Source organism: Diabrotica undecimpunctata, chromosome 2 (assembly GCF_040954645.1).
Source record: "Diabrotica undecimpunctata isolate CICGRU chromosome 2, icDiaUnde3, whole genome shotgun sequence".
Lineage (NCBI taxonomy): Eukaryota > Metazoa > Arthropoda > Insecta > Coleoptera > Chrysomelidae > Diabrotica > Diabrotica undecimpunctata.
Genome location: NC_092804.1, coordinates 174,651,098 through 174,671,344, shown reverse-complemented (window position 1 = coordinate 174,671,344; position 20,247 = coordinate 174,651,098). Strand labels below are relative to the sequence as shown.

Here is a 20,247-nt window from a genome sequence, read left to right as displayed (position 1 = left end):
TTTTGACTTGTTCTTGAATGAGTTCAGAATCCAGCAGCCCGCTGAAGTATTGGATTTTTATAATATAATTATTTGACAACCTTTTGTTGGCCAACCACCTAGAGCGGAGTTGAGCCGAAATACATTGATTTCGTATGTTCCGTTTTAAATTCGTTCAATCTGTATATGATAAGACATGGATATAAAGCTATATAGGCAGTCAGACAATCTAGAATTTTTAGATCTCCTGGCAAGATCACACCACGAATATAAGATATGCCTCCAACCAACAATACAAAATGGACCTTCTCAGGACGAAGCAACAAAAGGACTCGGACCAAGCACCCGAATCTGCCATTTAAATCTAGAAGGTATTAGTAGAAGCAAATATGAGTGCCTTCAAAAGGTACTCATGATGAAAATAATATCGACGTGGTCGCAATTCAGGAAACCCATGCAGAAAACGAAGAACAAATTCTCGCTAGAGAAAGGATTCATGACTATGATTTATGGGGTGCAACTTATCATCCAGCTTATGGAGTTGCAACCTATGTTCGAAACAGATTAGAAAATGCCCACATATGTTCTACATCAGACACAAATAACATTCATATGGTTACTATACAAATTGGCGAAATTACTGTCAGCAATATTTATAAACCCTCGGCAGTCCTGTGGGCTCTGCGTGTTATTCACGCCCACCACACCCCGCAGTTTATGTTGGAGACTTTAACAGTCATAATGTACTCTGGAAGTATAGACACAGTGATCAAAACGGCGAGGCTCTGTTAAACTGGAGCGAAGAGGCTGACACTTATTGAGTCTTGGGGAACTTTCCGATCTGCAGTCTGGAGGCGAGAATTCAACCTAGAAGAATGTTTTGTTATCACAAATGAAAACAATCAACCACTGGCAGCTTCACGTACAGTACTCCCAGATTTTCCACATAGCTAACATAGAACAGTTGTAATAGTAGTTGGCATCAATATACCAATAATATCATCTTTTCCTAAACCTAAGCGGAGCTTTCAAAAAGCAAGCTGGGCGACTTTTACTGAGAGATTGGACAAATGTCTGGGATAGATAACCCCAACACGTGCAAACTACATGAGATTTGTTGGCGCGGTTATCTCTACAGCGAAGAAAACTATACCCAGAGGATTCGTAAAGAGTATGTTCCAGGATGGGATGAAAAATGTAAGAAATTGTATCAAGAATATAACGAAAGCCAAGATCGAGAAATTGTAGACGAACTACTGCACCGTTTGGATGCAGCCAGACGACAAAAATGGATGGAAACTGTGGAAAAATTAGACTTTAGTAAATCAAGCAGAAAAGCATGGTCTTTACTTAGAAAACTTATTAGTCACAGACTCCCAACTAGAGACAAAGTACCAATAGCTCCCAACAGAGTGGCCTCCCACATTGTAGCAACCTCAAGAGCACCTAGAGTTCGTGACCTCACCACCAAAGTAAAACAAGAACTAAAAATACTAAAGTCTGCATGCCCACCTACATCTGAATACTCTGAGGAGTTTACTCCAGAAGAAATTATTTCAGTAATATCAGAAATTAAGTCTGGCAAGGCATATCGCAAGGCGATAAAATCCATCTAGAATTTTTACTCCACAATCGCAAATATCGCAAATGTTGCAAGAGTCAACTCCTTACATCAGGAAAATTTCAACCTCACCAACGCTTGGAGAAGACAATGGGAGAGCGACTAACCACAGGAAGCACACCAAATGACCTGTATCGATCAAAAACCGCCAGGCTTTGAAATGACCCGCAATACATGGACAACGCTTAATAGAATAAGAACAAGCAGCGGTAGATGTGCTGACAGCTTATATAGATGGAGAAAAGAGAAAAGAAAACGGTTTACATTATATTAATATGATAAAACTCAAGCGTCACGTTTGGTCCTTCGAGCCGGATTTACTAAACATGTTATCTAGTTCTTGTTAAGTATTTTTGAAAGATTTGTAATCTAGAAATTTGAATATTTAGTGCACTACCTCATGCACATAAAACGTGATAATTGTCAATTTTAAATTAAAAAAAACATAATTGTTTTATATTATGTACCCAAAGTGGAACAACAGTCTTGATCAAATCAAAATCAAAAAAATATTTGGTCTTTCAAGCCGGATTTACTAAATGTTATCTATTTCTTGTTTAATAATGTTTTTTGAAAGATTTTTATTGTTGAGATTTAAATTTTTCATGTACATTTCTGCCATAGGCACGTAAAACGTGACAATTGGCATAGAATCGCTTTTATACGATGGATACAAAGGCGGGAAATCAAAATCGGGCATTTTATCACTCACTTGGGAAAGAGTATAGAAGCTGAAAAAGATTGATTGTAAGCGAGGGCTAAATATGAGAAATAGCTAGGGCCTGTTTCAACTGGTGCTCTCTAGCGAGAAATATTAGGACCTTGTGCATATTACAATTGCGGCAATGTTGAAATGAAACGGAGGCTGTAGAGAAAGGATGAGGGAGCGAAAGAGGCCTGGTGAAGTAGAATCACAGGGATGTTTCACCACGTCCTCGTCAACAATGGCTCATAATTTCATAAAAAATATGTTGGTAGTGAAAATAACGTTGAGATTTTTTAGAAATGCCCTAATAAAGTTTTTTAACGATAATAATTTGTGAAAATTTAACGGAAAAAAATATCAAAAATTACCTGTAACCATAATAATCCTAATGTCTGCATCATTTAAATCTTGAATACAGGGAGTGGTCAATGGCTTCAGTCTGTTTTCCAACACTATCAATCCCAATAAGTTGAGGTCTTTTTCGATAGCCTCTCTTTGGACTTTTTGTACCTTTGTATAGCTCAACTTCAACTCCTTATGAGCGATGGCTATAACTCTATAACCTTCTTGAGTATAAGATTCTAATATTTCGTCGAAATTTGGTGGCACCGATTCTTTCTTGGCGAATTTCAAAATCATCTCCGGAGATCCTTTGCAGTAGTATTCGAAGTGGGTACCGTTTAGGCGTCGCATAATGACACCCATACGCTGCGCGCTGCTGGAAAACGGAAATTCTCGAATTATACCGATCTGAAGGTCCTCAACTATATTTTCTTGGCCGTTCGAACGATATTGTGGGGGTGTTAATACGGTCGGGAAGATCATGTTGAACTTGGTGTTGTCTGCCACTTCTGGCTCTTCCATGGCCCATTTTGTACTTTCAAACATCTGAAATTAATATACATACAAAAAATAAGAAGCAAATCAATAATAAGTTTGTCATACAGTCAAATAAATAAACCAGGTGTTCATTATTACTAATTGATTTGCTTCCGTAAAAATGTATCTATCAATGTATCTCCCCGATCTGTCCGGTTTCCTAGTCCAAATGGTCCAACTGCAGATGATGTTTTGCTAGCAGCAACTTTGGCCTTAACGCACCCATGACAATTGTTAGATCTTGCTTTTTCAACCTTTTCCCGACTCGATTAATGCTATGGTATAGTTCGACATACATACTGCTGCAAATAACTAATTGCATATACATATTTTCTCCCTCCATACTATCTTGGAAACTTGATTACTAGTGTAATCTACAACATCCTACTCTTTTTAAAGCGTATTTAAATAAAAAATTCTTACCTTTAAGTCAAGTGGATCACCAACGATTTGTTTATCAATTATTGTCAAAGAATGGCAAGATACTAAACCATATAATAAAGTATTGTATGTAAGCAATTCGACATTTTCAATTTGTGGCTTGAAATCATTATTTTCTATAGGAACTACACATAATAAGTCTAGGCCATCTTCAGTTAGAGTACCAGTCTGAAAAATAAAACATTATTTAAGGGTTAATTAAAGCAAAAATTCATTATAAAATGACAAAAAAACATGGAAGGCGTGCCTTCACGTTGAAATAACGTCAATTGATTCACCTGTCATTTGTCATATGTCTGCTGTCATTATTCGCATACCGAATTAAAAATATTTATTTACCTTATCAAAGCAGACACAGTCGATAGATCCAGATACATTGATGCTTCTTGGTGATATGCAAAAGATATTATTCTTTTGCAGTCTTCTCTGGGCATAATAGCGACCGACTGTCATAGCTGCAGGTAGAGCTGGTGGAACTGTTATCGTGATTAAGTCAAGTGCTTCGAGAATGAAGTCCCGGGGACTGACTCCTCTCAGTGCCTAGAAAAATTAACAAACATTAAGTAAATAAAAAAAAAATGAACTACTTGGGTCATAAAATACTCCAATGATATATCTTTGACCTGTTGACTTTGTATTATCTGTGAGGTATCACTGATCCTCTTCTGGGAATTTACTAGTCTTTTGGTATATGGATTCGAATATATCCGGGTTGAAATGAAGGCTAACTTGTTCGTGATGTGTGGGGATGAAAGTTTCTTCAAGATTAAGGATTTATAACTGTACCGATAGATATAAATTCGCATATCAATACACCTTTTCTCTGCCAAAACATATATTATCACTGTAGTATTTGTCTGAAATTTTTCTGTCTGAGTGATTTCGGGGGTCACTTCAATCCCTTATCGTTTGTGGGTATCCTTTTTAGTAATTCAACTGTTCTGTCATCTTTAAACATTAATGAATCGCCTCCCGCTGATCTGATTGCATTGTCACTAAAACAACTGGTTCGTTCGTTCGTGAACAACAACCGAATGTTTTTTGAACGTATTGTACCATTTCCACGCCTTTTTGATGTCTTTATGCTTAAAATGAGATGAGTTTCTAATAGATGTTTTCGAGAGGGCAGTGAATTGGCATCTTTATCGGGAACAGCTGCCAAGCCAAAAAAACCGAGAGTTTTGACACCTTTTTTTTTAATGAAGCAAATAGCAATATCAAGTATTATTTCCTATAACTATTTACTGATTTTACTGTTAATGATTTTTTTTTTCAGATATATTACTTTAAAATAGTGAAATAAACCATAATATACTTGGATCAACAGAAATTTACGAAAAGTGGTAGTGATATATTATATTTCATACTTACTTTGCTGATAATCGTGTAGAGAAATCCAACAGCTGCGAGAAGTATTAAGAATGTGACAAATTTATAGGAATCCTTTTCAAAGCGGAAGTCAACCGGAGGAGGGTACAGAATGCTACGTACTAAACTACCTAAAAATATACCTTTGTTTAGAAAAACAACAACTACAATGATTCTTAATTTTTACCCTAAAAAGTTTTTACTTTCTAAAACTAGAAAACTACAAGCGAAAATTTTTCTCAATATATATTATTCACTGGAGGGCGACAATAATTATGCCGTCGCTCTATAACTTAGCGGAAAATATACAACCGACATCGGTTTTGTTTGGGCAACTTGCGCCTGCGCCCTTAATTCCGCGAATAGTAAAATAAAAATCTAGTTACCTTTTGAAGTCGAAAATGCCGTTCTCACAACAATTGCCAACACCTTTTCATTTCCGAAATATCTCGTTTGTATAACGTGCGTTCCACAAAATAGCGTATGTCTAGCATGTTCTTTCGGATCATAGGCAATCTCAGCGATGTTCGGCAAAGAGGTTTTGGTTACAGGAACAGATTCTCCTGTAAAGAAAACAAATAAAATAGATAAGTGCTACTTTAATTTTGGAAATGTACATTTTAATATTGCATCAGCAGAATTACCAGATGGAACCTCGTATTAGTAGTAGCGCAAGCTTGGTTCTGGATCCCTTTAAAAAGTATCGATTTCTCTGTAGTGAGAGTCTTGGTGTCCTTGGATGACTTTAAATATTTGAAGAACTACAAAAAACGATCAACAATGACTAGGGGGTTGTAAGAAGTGGTGTCATATCGCTAGATTTCTTATAGCCAAATATATTTCTTATAGCATAGCCAAAGGGTGGGTGAGGAAGTGCAAGAAGTGGTGGACGACACTAACCAGAAAGTTGAATTAGAGGCAAGGACCACCCTGTTTATTGACTCAGTTGACATCTTATTCTTTTCCACAGAAATATACAGGGTGTGTCAAGAAGTGCAAGAAGTGGTCGACAATGATCAGAGGTTCTGCTAGAATGGTCTGTATGTTGAGTGCAAAACTCATCGCTTATCGCTTCACCTCTTCTTTTGACTTTTTAATAAATATATTGGTGAGTCTAAAAATAAATTAGTTGTGTACGAAAAAACAAAAGTCTTGTCCTGGAATAGAAAGATTAGAATGAAGTGATTATTATTCTATAGTACATTTTTCAAATTGTAGGCATTCAATTCTCAGAAATATTGGCGACTTTTCAGAGTTATGTCTTAGGCGAACTGCTGTATTTGTAGCTTTACCTTGGTATTGAAGAAATATCTGCATATGGCCAGTGTATTTTCCACTGGAGCCCATTCCGTTTCAGCAAGAGAGTCCTTCATAAACATGTTTCAGCCTGCCTTTGACATCATGAGAGCGGTATTGAAAGTGAAGCTTCTCAAATGTTCCGTTAATTATACACACCCTATTTTTCACATTTACTTTGTTGGAAAACCAACTATTAAGTTATAAATTTGTATTATTTTAAATTAAATTACCGCCACCCCTGAAACTTGTTAGATGTCCGAATAACTTATGTTGTCAAAGGCCACTCCTCCTTGGCATTCAGATAACTTCCGCTTCCTCGAAAAAATCACTTCCACCTTTCTCTAATTTTTCTCATACACAAACGGTTCAGTTTAGTTCTCACCCCGTCTGTCTGTCTCTATCTCTCTCTCAGTCACACGTTCCGTATCAGAGCAAAGTATTTAATTTATCAAGTATTTAGTTGTTGAGTACTAGTTTTATAAATCAGTGAAAAAAAGTGTTGTGAATAATTTTACTACATAATAGGCAAAATAAAGAATCAGCAGCCAAACATTAAAATCCTGTAAGCCAATTTGACAGGTCGTCGCAAAGGTTTGACGCACAACAGAAATTCGTGGATGAACACCTGCTTTTCCTTTATGGTCCTTCGAGCCGGATTTCTTTATGGTGCTTCATCGCTGGATTTTTTTTTATACCTGAATGCTTTTTTACTCAGATACCTACGTGATACTTATTCTCGCAAAACCAGCTTCCGTCAGTATGTAATACAAAGAAATATTCGAATTTCCACAATAAAATACCGAATTGACTAAAAGTTGGGATACAAATGTAGCATGTAGGCAACGTTGCAATGTATACCTTTAACAGAATAGGTTTTTGACTCTGTCTATAATAACATAAAATTATGGTTAAAACGATAAAATATTTGCCGTGACTTACCTGTCAACATAGACTCATTTAAAATACAATTTCCAGTCAATAAAACTGCATCACAGTGCATAATACAACCATGGGCGGGGATTTCCATTATATCACCAGGCACCAACAATTCCGTCGAAACAGTTTCCGATTCATACTCGCTCTGTTCGATTTCGTCGGGGGATTTCCGTGGAAATCGTCGCAATACCGTACAAACGTCGCTACTATGTATCGTCGACTTCAAGTTTTTCTGATTCTGTTGAAAAATGATGACGAATCGTAAGTATAAGTAAACAGCGAAATGTTTTTGTGTTTAAAAGTTTCTCACCTTTCTAGTCTGCAAAGCGGAACTAACGACGCCGCCAGTAGTTAGTATCATGATACAAGCTGCGTAGTAATAGTAATCATCAACCATCCAGAGTATAAAGCTAAGTAGTTGGAAAATATAAAATGGATTCAGCACTTCCAGCGACACTAGGGTCAGGAAAGATTGCTGTTTGATGTCGATTAAATTTTGGCCATAAACTTTCAATCTAAAAAAATATACCAGTATAAATGCTTCGAGCTTTATGTATTTGTAACAAATTATGATCTACATAGAGACTCCCTTCACAAGAGAGGAAAAAAAATCTTCGAAAAAGATTCCAAAGGTTTTAAGCTGCTGGAATCTTTTTCTAATATATTATTTTTTCAACGGTTTTCACTCCAAACGCAATATGAAAAACTCTTGTGATCAACGCCCTGTATCATCACTATTAGGTCAGTTAGATTTGCACTACCTTTAATGCCATCATCAAAGGGGAAATAAAACTCTAGCTGTAAAAATTCATACTTTGAGCTTCCATAGTTACTGGAATATCAGAGAAAGTAAGAAAACTGACGAGGAGAAGCTTCTACAACTAGCACCTAAGAAGGTTCACATAAAAAAAGATAACAGGTGCAGTTTTAGTAGTTTGAGAACATGATTTTTGACCATTTAAACAATTTGGAACCATTATTTGAGGCTTTTGGAGATAATTTTCAAGTTGGTGATACTGTTTTTAGTTGCAGATATTTTTACAATCCCAAGGAGATTTTTGTTTAACATTGTTAGCCATTTCATCATGAATAGATGACGATAGACGAAAAAATATGGTCCCGTTCGTGAAAAGCCATTACTACTGTAGAAAGTAGCATCAAATGAGTCAATTTCGTCAAGCTGCCAACAATTGGATCAATGTTTATAAACTTTATAACGTAAACATTAAGTTTTGTTTTGGCAAATCATCGATTCTTGAGATATGACGCAAGCGTCTTATTGAATCTTTTTTTCTATTGGCCAGATTTGTTCATAAGATCACTCAGAATTTGGATTAATTTCGATGGGCAAGGAACGTCGTTCTCCAAAAGTATTGCGTCATTCCATTCTGTCCTTGACCGCCGAACTAATCATATGTTGTGCTATTTGTGAAAATGTCCATCAGGTGAGTTGTTATAATTTTTCTATAGGCTATGATATACTGGCTTTAGTGTAAATACGGCATTGACAGTTCTTCTATCATTTTTTTACAGAAGGAGAGACCAATTAAGTTTGCACCATAAGTAAAGTAAACTTTTTTATTTTTTGTTTATGAAAAACAGTTATTTATATAAAGTTTTGAATGACTAAAACCTAGAATACAATCATCAAATATTAATTTTTTAGTCATATAAGCAATTCACAATTCATATTTTTGACAAACCGCGTATATGATTAAAAAAATTTAATATTTGATGATTTTATGTTAGGCTTTAGAACATGCAGAACTTTTTATAACAAATATCTTTTTTTATACAACTAAAAATAAAAAAGTTGGTCAAAAAATCCATTATACGAGATTTGTTAACGAAAAGTTGTGTAACATAATAAAGCTACAGAAGGCCAAGTTCGGTGAATATAGCGGCTGAGACATATAATAGCTCTTCATGGGACGGGTGCCTTCGTTAAACTTGTCAATTTAGGCTTTCTTCTGATTGTCCACGATAAGTGAATAAATATTCTATAAGAACAGCATATTAGAACGAGCAGATGTTTACTGCATTGGTAGAGAAAACGATATTGAACACAGTACTGAAAATCGAAGAAACCTTAAGTATCAAATACATAAAATTTGAGGTACTACAAGCATTATGAAAACACAAAAAGGTTTAAGACATATAGAAGAAAGCAGAACAGTAATAGACTTCTTGAAAACTGTAAAAAAGACTGAATAGTTTATACATACCTCATAAAATGTTCACTTGAAGTTAATCCTTTGTACTTGTGGAACACATCGGTAGGAACGCCTTTGTCTAGGCCAGAGAGTTTTACGAACTCCTGTTTTTCACTGTCCCAAATGTAAATCACTTTCTTGCAAGAAAACATCAACAACCTAAGACGAGAAATAAAAATTTTTAACGTTTATTTTTACGTATTAACTGTACAAATAAAACCATCGTCGACAATTTGTTTCCCTTTAGTGGAAAATATTTAATGCAGCACTAATATTTGTTACTATAACAATGTATGGTTTTTCCTAGACCTTTCTTTGTGTGACGTGGTATAAAAAAAACAAAACACGTCTGCTAACTTTTCTACCAAAAGGAAAACAAAATTTTGATCTAGGAAAACTACTACTGTCAGCTTACCTGTCAACATCTCTAAAAATTCCGTTTTCAAAATGTACAGACAGAGCAGGAATGCTGTCGCTTTCTGGCGACGGCTGGTGTCTCAGTAAATTGTCCTTCTGTTTCATTTTTGCGACACTATCGGGTGTAAGAATTTGAAGAGGTCGTACGTGGTAGGTTTTGTGGTTTTTATTAAACACTTCCTAAAATACAAAAAAAAAATAATAATAAGCGGGATAACTGATAGATTAGTGGTAGCTGTGACTAATTTACAATATACGAGGGATGTATTGACATCTAGTTAGTCTAGATCGGTTCCTTGGACAAAGAAAACATTGCGTTACCAAGCATATTAAGTGGTTTTGCTTTTTTTCGTGATAATTTACGTAAGTTATAATATATTATAAGTCCATCACCTGGATCCTTGCGCAAATATGACATTATTCAAGAATTATTTGTTATATTACGTCTCTTTCCTACTTGCAGAAACTAAAACGATGAACTTCAGCTGTGCAGTCTATGCACAACAGGTTCCATCCTTAGTATATTATATCGATAATGTACATAAATTATCTAGGAATGAAAATGATATGGACTGTTTTGAATTTAGTCTGGTCAATCTTCATTATAATACTAAAATAGATGAAGTAACAGGTAAACCCGAAATCATAATGGATTATAGCAAAACTAAAGGGGCGTTGATACCGTGGACAAGCTGTGTGCTGCCTATAACACTGCAAGAAATACCAGGAGATGGCCAATGGTAGTTTTCTATTCGATGCTAAATATTGCAGGTATTAATGCAAATGTCATTTTCATTGCAACAATGCCGATAATGTAAACAGCAGAAGAGTTATTTTACAAAGTTTAGTTAAACAATTAGTTGATAATCACCTTCGTGCTCGTGCTATTCTTTCTTGTTTGCCATCATTAATGAAATTAGGAATTACAGAAATATTTGAATCTAAAGATCCACTACCGCCTCCAGCTGGTAATATTATCCAACAAATTGAACGTCAAGTCCGACCAAGTCTTCTTCTTAGAGTGCCATATCCCTACGGAACGTCGGCGACTACCATGCTTATAATATTTTTATACTGATCTCGGTCTTGCGCTACGTGTAGCAATTGGTCCGCTGTCAAACCTGTCCACTGCCGCAAATTCCTCAACCAAGAGAGTTTCTTCCGTCCTATCCATTTCTTTCCTTCGATTTTACCGTTGAGAATTAGCCGAAGGAACTCATATCTTGGTCCTCTGATTATATGTCCAAGATATTCTAGTTTACGCCTCTTAATAATATTTAATAGATTTCGTTGATGTCCCATTCTTCGAAGAACTTTTTCGTTTCTAGTTCTGCTAGTTAATGGAATTTTTAGTATCCTACAACAGTCCTCAATTTGTGCATTCCATGTCAACTCTATTGATTAGCTCCAGCAGATCGTCGATGTTTTCAGCTAGAATCACAGTATCGTCGGCGTACCGTATATTGTTAATTATTTCTCCTCCTATGATAATTCCTTTTTGATCTTTTAAAGCTTCCCTAAATAGATTCTCAGAATACACGCTAAAGAGGGTGGGAGATAGTATACAGCCTTGTCTTACGCCTCGTTCAATACTGATTGGCTTTGATTCTCTGTTGTTGGTATTAATAATGGCTGTTTGGTTCCAGTAAAGTTTGGCAATAAGTTTGGTGTCTTTCTCATCTAGTTGGATGCTCTGCAAGGCGGTAATTAGTCTGGTATGCTGAACGCGATCAAATGCCTTTTCAAAATCAATGAAGCACATATATACGGGTTTTCTTACCTCCCAACATCGTTGAAGGAGTGTTTGCATAGAAAATAGTGCTTCTCTAGTTCCAAGGCATCTCCGAAACCCGAACTGCTCTTGACTAATTATTTCTTCGCACTTGTTGTTAATTCGGTTTAGAAGAATATGCAACAGTATTTTAACGGCATGGCTCATTAAACTAATGAGTCTACAATCGCTACATTTCTTAACGTTTGGTTTCTTAGGTAGAGGAATAAAGATCGATTTTAGCCATCCGATGGAATTTCACTGGTATCATATATTTGATTGAAAAGTACAGTGAGTTCTTTTATATTGTCATTTGAGAGTAATTTTAGCCATTCGCTGTATATTTGATCTGGTCCACTGGCTTTGTTGTTTTTGGCTTGGTGTATGGCTTTTTCCACTTCAGCGTTTAAGATTGATGGTCCTGTATTTGCACTTAAGTTAGGTAGTGATCCTCGATCATCCTTAAATAATGCTTTAATGTAGTTTTCCCATTCCTCCATTACTTCGTCTTCTAGGGATAGTGCATGACCTTCATTATTCGTTAATGTTATGGGTGTATTTCTTTTGTGTACTGTAACTCTTTTATTTTCTTATGTGTGTTAAATTCGTCATGTTTTCGTTGCAATTCTTCTAATTCCTCACATTTTGCTCGCATCCATAACTCTTTGGCTTCCCTGATTTTTCTTCGAATCAGATTATGCTTGCGTTTATACTCTGAGTAATTTCTATTTTTAAGCTGTCTTCTTTCGTCCATCATTTCGATTATTTCATCTTTCATCCACGCTTGCTTTTTATAATGGGTGCCAGTTTCACTTTGCGTTGCTGTATCGATGATACCATTCTTTATGTTATCCCATCTTTCTTCGACTGTTGGTATATTGTATACTTGTGTGATGTTGTCTCGAATTTTTTCATTCATTGTCTGTTCAAAGTGATGTTTAAATTCTTCTTCTTTTAGTTTTTGTCTATCGTATTTCTTTGTAATGGAAGGCTTTTTGATTGTCTTTAATTTTAGGTTGATTCTAGATGCCAGTAAATTGTGATCGGTGGCTGCGTCGGCACTTGGATATGTCTTAGTACATTTACATGAGTTTCGAAATCTATTGTTAATCATGATATAATCTATTTGGTTACGCATTACACTACCATGGCCATCTCTCGGTGATATCCATGTATAGAGACGTCTTTTTGGTTGTTTAAAACATGTGTTGGTGATAACAAAGTTTTCCTCTTGGCAGAACTCCACCAATCTATCACCTCTTTCGTTTCTTTCCCCAAGACCGAATCCTCCAGTAACTCCGGGAGTTATGTCTTCTCCTACTTTAGCGTTGAAGTCTCCCATTCCGACCCCAGTCTCCCATTCCGACCAAGTATTCATGTGTTAAATGTGGAAAATATATGTGTTTACAACATTGCACAAATATTTGTAATGAGTGTGTATAACATGCAAAATAATTAATAAATAAGTGTTTGTAATCGTAGTTGTTTTTATTTTATCAGAACAATTTTTTAGTTCGTCTCATACTTGCTATTTCAATATGTGGACTAATACTCCTTTGTGTGTACTGAAAGGCTAAGTGATTCATTAACACATTTCAGACTGGCAGATGTTTGCTCATCAGTTTATTAAAAAAAAAACAAAATTGAGTTGTCACCAAGCAACAATTTGAGGACAATAAAAATATAGATAATACACTCATATATTTTGATCCCAAATGATTCATATTCGAATGCTTCTATAGTTGATTCACGTGTTTCTATTTATGCTATTGTATTAGTTATTTTAGTTGACCATGAAATCCATTTCCAAAATAAAAACCATATCCGGCGCCGAGAATCTTTATATTCATTATAATAAATTATTTTCATTGCTTTTAACTTTATTGCATTTTACGATTAGATAACATTTTGCAAATGTTAAAACATTATAATTTTCTTTCTAACAAACTAAAATAAAAAATGGTTGATTTCAAGGAAATCAATACGTTGATAAATAAGAATGATAAAGAAAAATATTTGAAATATGATAAAGTTGTGGTAAATTCAAATATTTTGAGATTGTCGATATAATTTTTAACAAAAGTATTTATATAATTGCGTGCTTTGTACTTTTTCCATTTTTAACGGTTGGTAACAGTGCCGGATAGATATTGCAAACGGATGGTGTAGTTAGTATTAGAAGTACTGAAAGGGATTTCGAGCAAAGACTGGATCAACGGAGACAAGCTCTTGCAGAAAAAGGTTTATGGCTTAGTAGAACAAAAACAGAGTACTTGGAATGTTCATTTTTTGATTCTCATTCTTATATTCATATTTATTGGAGTGGTCCATTTTTTACTACCTATTTCTAACTGCTTAAGGTCGTTCTGAAGAGTATTAATAGTGTCTGGGCAGTAAACAATTTTAAATCATCGGTATGAGAAACTGAATTCAATTTAATTCAATCTACAAGTTAAGTCTAATATACGACGTAGATGCAAGGTGGAGAACATCAAGAACTGGGTAAGAAATAGAAGAGTAGAATGGAACGATCATATAAGCCGAATGACAACAAATATAGTAGTAAAGACGGCAAGAGACGGTTCCCCAATAGGAAGACGATCAGTGGCACATTGAAAAGCAGACAGTCATGTCTATATAAAAAAAAAGAAGAAGTTAAGTCTGATACGTACAGCACAAAGATAATGGGACCTAATATTGACCCATGAGACACTACTTCTTTAACCGATTCACGAGAGATAGTAATTGTTGATAAATTGTCCATTATTCCACAAAGTAGAAAAACAACAGATAATCAGACAAACTGACAGATAATCAGGGAAACATAGTACTGGAAATAGAGCATAAAAGAGATATTTGGATTAAATACGTAGAAAAAACTTTTGAAGATATACGAAGTAACACTGATATTACAACAAACACCAATTGCAAATCTGGACCACCATTTACAGTCGAAGAAGTAAAATATGCCATCAAAAGCACCAAAGATGGTAAAGCAGTAGGCCCTGATAATTTTCACTCAGAATTCTTAAAACTTATGGACTATGATGGCATAAAATGGTTGACAATGCGAGAAAGTGCGAAGACTATAGAATTATAAGCCTTATGAGCCATTTACTTAAAACATTTCTAAAGGTCATTCACAAAAGAATATATACAAAATGTGAGGAACAACTAACAAGAACACAATTCGGATTTCGTGATGCTCTGGGAACACGGGAGGCCCTTTTTGCTGTACAGGTGCTATTTCAGAGATGCAGGGATGTGAATTGTGACATATACGTATGCTTTATAGATTACCAGAAGGCATTTGACAGAGTAAAACATGACAAATTAATGACTCTAATGCAAGAAATTGGAATTGACAACAAAGATCTTAGAATTATCAGAAACATTTACTACAATCAAACGGCCAAAATCAAAATAGAAGACCAGTTAACTGATAAAATTGTAATAGAACGTGGAGTACGACAGGGCTGTATTTTGTCTCCATTGTTGTTCAACATTTATTCTAAATGGGTATTTAAGGAAGCTTTAGACGGTTGTGCGTAAGGAATACTAATAAACGGTGAATGGTTGAATAACATTAGATATGCAGATGACACTATAGTTTTTGCCGATAATCTGAATGACTTACAGATATTAACAAATCGCATAACAGAAGTCAGCAACAGATACGGACTAGCTCTTAACACAAAGAAAACCAAATTTATGACAATTAGTAAAAAACCAATACTAAACGCTCAACTTACAATCAACCAACAGAATATCGAAAGAGTCGAGCAATATACATATCTAGGCACCAATTTAAATAGCCAATGGGACCACTCAACAGAAATTAAACAGCGAATAATAAAAGCAAAAGCAGCATTCGTTAGAATGAGAACCATTTTCAACAGTCGAGACATATCATTAAAAACAAAATGCCGTCTATTGAACTGCTACATATTCACAGTTCTGCTCTACGGAATGGAAGCATGGACACTGACTGTTGCATGTATGAATCGGCTTGAAGCTTTCGAAATGTGGTGTTATAGGCGCATCTTACGTATATCCTGGGTTGACAGAGTTACTAATGTGGAGGTCCTGCGTAGAATGGGGAAAGAATGTGAAATTCTCATGACCGTCAAAAGTAAAAAGTTGGAATATCTAGGACATGTAATGAGAAATCAAGAACGTTACGGCCTTCTCCAGCTGATTCTCCAAGGGAAAGTAAATGGTAAGAGAGGACCGGGAAGAAGACGCATTTCCTGGCTTCAAAATTTACGAAAGTGGTATAACACGACTACCACTGAACTGTTCCGCGCTGCAATAAATAAAGTAAAGATAGCCGTGATGATCGCCAACATCCGGAACGGATAGGCACTTTAAGAAGAAGAAAAACAAGGAACTGGGCAAGTCATGTTGCCAGAGCCGGAGATGGACCAAAAGCATTTTGAAAAAAAAAAAAAAACACTTAGACACGATGCTTATCGTAAACGAAGAATTCCTCCAACAAAGTGGTCGAAGGACATCAATCGCATCCAGTACAACTGGATTCAAGGAGCTCAATATCGGATGCAATGGAATTATTTACGGGAGGCCTATATTCAGCAGCGGACTCAAAACGGCTAATGATGATTAGTTATTATAGTAATTCTTTTTCGTAGTCAGTCCATTCTGGCCAATATTGATTCGTTTGTCAGTTTATTGGAGAATTATCTATGAATGCATGTTTTCCTTTCATGCAAATTTTGCAAACCAAGAATCAAATTAGTATAAAACATATTTACTGTCGTAAATTTTTAATTCGTTTAAACTCCTACGCCCAGAAATGAAGAACCGATATCTGTAATTGTTTCTATAAAATCTATAATACACTCGCGATCATAAAATCCGGGTCATCTTGAAAATTTCAAGTTTCTTCAATATTTTTGCCTCTGGTGCAGTAATAACCTTTTTTTGGCTAATGTATTTTTTATTTGTCATCAATGTTTGTTTTGAAAGAAAAAAAATTGTTTTTTATTGTTTTTATTTAAAAAACAGAAAACAAATGAAATTGTTGATATAACAGACATACCTACGAAAAAATATGGAAAATACAGAACGTGGTAAAAAATCAGTGAAATTTCAATGACCAATATCGTGTATTGCCTCCCCTTGCTCTAATAACCTCTTACAGACGACGGGGCATACTCTCAATTTTTCTCCGGATTACATGTTGTGGTATGTTATTCCACTCACTCACTAACAGATCCTTAAGCTCCTGTGCGTTGTTAGGAGGGGGTGTATGGGTTTGAATACGTTTTTCAAATCGTCCCAGATATGTTCGATGGGATTCAGGTCCGGAGTCCTAGCTGGCCAGGCTACCCTCGTAATTCCAACTTCGTCCAAGCATTACATACTGATCCTGGCAACGTGCGATCGCACGTTGTCCTGTATAAAAACGGCGTTTTCTCCAAGCCCTGCCATGTTGGGCATAACATGTTCTTACGGAATCTCCGCAATGTACCTTCATGCAGTTAGGGACCCATTTTCGATGAAGGGTAATTCTGTGTGGAAGTCGGAAGATATACCTCCCCAAGCCATGACCGAGCCTCCACCAAATGGCATTCTTGGAGCAATGCAAGCTTGTGAAAATCGTTCACCGGTTCTCCTTCAAACTCTTACACGTCCATCGGATCCAGTTAGGCAGAAACGGGATTCATCTGAGAATAACACTTTGCTACAATCGTTAATTCCCCAACGCGCGTATTGTCGAGCAAAAGCTAGTCGTGCAACTCGAGGCATCCGGCGAAGTGGCGGTCCTCTAGCCATTACCCGAGAAGATAGTCAAGAAGAACGAAGTCTTCTTCTGACTGTTGCAACACTAAAATTGTGATTTCGTACTTCCTCTAGACGATTTTGATGCATAACCGCTGTTGAGGTCTGGTTTCGTAAAGACTGAAACACAAGGAAATGGTCATCTAGTGCCGTGATCGTTGTTCTTCGTCCAGAGCCAGGTCGCCTGGTTAGCAAACTTGCCTCCTGAAAGCGTTGAAGCACTCGTTGAACCGTAGAAAGGCTTACGCCAACAGTTCTTGCGACTTGCCGTTGAGTGTGACCGTCTTCCACAAGTGCAACAATGTGTGCCGTTTCAACAGTCAAAGGCATTTTTGTCAAAAAATAAACACTAATAATGACACTAATAAACACTAATGGTGGCAATAATAAACGTTTGTATTTTGGGAAGTGTGCACTTTACCGCGAAATTGGCACTATTGGAATTCTTTGTTACAAAGGAAACCGCAACAATTCTCAGAAACATGCATTAGTTTGTATTTGTGTTATTATTATTTACGATAAAGCGTTAAAAATGAAATATCGGTGATTTTAAAGGTGACCCGGATTTTATGATCGCGAGTGTAATTTTAAGTAATACATAGTTGTTTTTGGTTTGTTTTACCAATTGTTCAAATTATTAATTTCTAAAGAAATACCAAACCTAATTCTGGAAGACGCGATTAAAAAATATGTGTCTAGGGTTTTTTTTATAAAACACACTTTTTGGAATGAGTATTTCTAGATTTTAACCTTGTAGGCTTCCTGTTTTTGATTTATTTTTAATTTGCAGAATCACATGTGGAAAAAGTCCAACGAATTTTACCGATATTGCGTCGAAGTACAAAAATAATCATTCGAAAATATCCTTCATACATATTCCTATCTACTTGTAACAAAAAATCTGTTAGCGTTAAAATTTTGGCAAAAATTAAACTTCTAGTAAAAAATTTGTTAAATCGTATCGTAATTTACTGGAATTGCTATTTATAACCAATTTCTTGACGAAATATTTTCAGTATTTTTCCTTGGTTTCTTAGAGTATTATATTAGTATTGATATTCGCTCCGTGCGTGACTGACGCGACACCTACCGCCTTCATCTGACAGTTTTGGACCTACCAATTTTCAGGTTAAACATATGACATATGTTTGACATTGTTAAATACATGCGAAAATGACAATTATTAACAATTAACTTTTTAATTATATTTTTTCAGTTTATGTACAAAATAAATGTAGTATTAAAAACTGGGTTTCTCAAAATTCATCATAATATATCTTTTCAACCACAAACGGAAAAGAAAGGGAAAAATCTAGTACTGGCAAATCAAGTTTTTTACGTGAAAGAGCATATATTTAAAAACAGTAATAGTAAAAGTTATAATATAAAAGCTAAAGTCATCAGGCACTCTGCAGTTAGCTTGAAGCATTATAAAATATCATTTAAGGTAAATTATTTAACTTTTTCCTATTTCAATTGCATAAAAATGAAGTTATGTGATATTAACTTTTTCATATTAATAGCACGGATCCATCTTTTTCTTTTCTCTAATTTATATGTAATTTTTGGACACCTATAAAAACTACACTTACTATTTTTGCTATTATTAGCACAATTAAATACGCAATATGTATTTGCACACATTTTTGATAAAATTTATGCGTAAAAAGGTAGGTCCAATTGTGTCATATTTCGCCGCTACGCACGCTGGCATCGTTTCAAAGTACCTCTACCATGGTCACGCACGGAGCTTATAAAATATTGAAAATTTCTGTTTTTGTAATGTGTTCTTAAATTCTTAGAGCCCTTATCAGAGAAACAAAAAAAGAAAAACAATTATAAATGAATTAAAGAAAGACAACTTTACAAAAATAATAGATAGTCCATGTTGTGAGATCCCTCCCATAGGAAAAATGTTTTTGATTCAGTTTCTTTGCGGATTCTTGTAAAAAATGTCCCCTTTAAAAAAATCTGAAGGGCCCGGGCGAAATTTTTGGACAGACATTGTTTAAAATGACACAAAAAAGCTAAAAAAAATGTTTTGAGGGGCAAAAAGGGCGATTTTTGGAATTTGTTTAAAATAATTCTTTTATTTTTTTTTATTCGTTATAGTTTGGTACCTATTTCTCTAGAAATTAATAATTTGAAAAATTGTTGAAACAAGCCAAAAACAACGACATAAAATTATAAATTTTATAGAAACAATAATAAAAATTTTCTCAGTAAACAGTAAATATATTCTATACTAATTTGATTCTTGGTTTGCAGAATTTGAATGGAAGGAAAATAACCACTCTTAGATAATTCTCGAATAGACTGACAAACGGATCAATATTGGCCAGAAATAACTAACTATGAAAAAAGAATTGAAAGATTGAAATATTGAAGTGCTGAGAAGGATGGGTCGAGACAAAAAATTGTTGAGAACGATAAAAGTACGCAAGACTGCATACCTTGGACACATACTAAGAAATAATAAATATAGTCTTCTGCAGGTCATCATGCAGGGTAAAGTCGATGGCAAAAAGGGAATAGGTAGAAAGAGGAAGTCATGGCTGCGAAATATTCGAGACTGGACAAACATGACTGTAGACGAATTATTCCACGTTGCAAAAGACAGAGAAGCTTTTAAAAATGTGGTCGTCAACCTCCTTTAATGGGGACGGCATAGGAAGAAAAAGAAAAAAGAATTACTATAATAACTCATCATCATTAGCCGTTTTGAGTCCACTGCTGAATATAGGCCTCCCGTAAATAATTCCATTGGAAAAATCTAATGGTAAAGCATATTTAAAGGTAAAAGTTTGTGAGTTAT

The 20,247-nt window shown here is 35.3% G+C and overlaps 1 protein-coding gene across 6 annotated transcripts in view; it reads right to left on the bottom strand.

Moving 5' to 3' along the window:
- The window catches only part of LOC140435257 (polyamine-transporting ATPase 13A3-like), a 116,165-nt gene that overhangs the window by 14,540 nt on the left and 81,378 nt on the right, over positions 1-20,247 (bottom strand). For all 6 annotated transcript variants that reach the window (XM_072524069.1, XM_072524067.1, XM_072524071.1 and 3 more), the window contains 9 exons: positions 9,858-10,039; positions 9,455-9,601; positions 7,540-7,744; positions 7,233-7,467; positions 5,381-5,557; positions 4,998-5,125; positions 3,966-4,166; positions 3,609-3,794; positions 2,675-3,194 (listed from right to left, as the gene is read on the bottom strand). In XM_072524069.1, the coding sequence (XP_072380170.1) occupies positions 2,675-3,194; positions 3,609-3,794; positions 3,966-4,166; positions 4,998-5,125; positions 5,381-5,557; positions 7,233-7,467; positions 7,540-7,744; positions 9,455-9,601; positions 9,858-10,039 (1,981 nt within the window). The remainder of the gene's footprint in view (positions 1-2,674; positions 3,195-3,608; positions 3,795-3,965; positions 4,167-4,997; positions 5,126-5,380; positions 5,558-7,232; positions 7,468-7,539; positions 7,745-9,454; positions 9,602-9,857; positions 10,040-20,247) is intronic.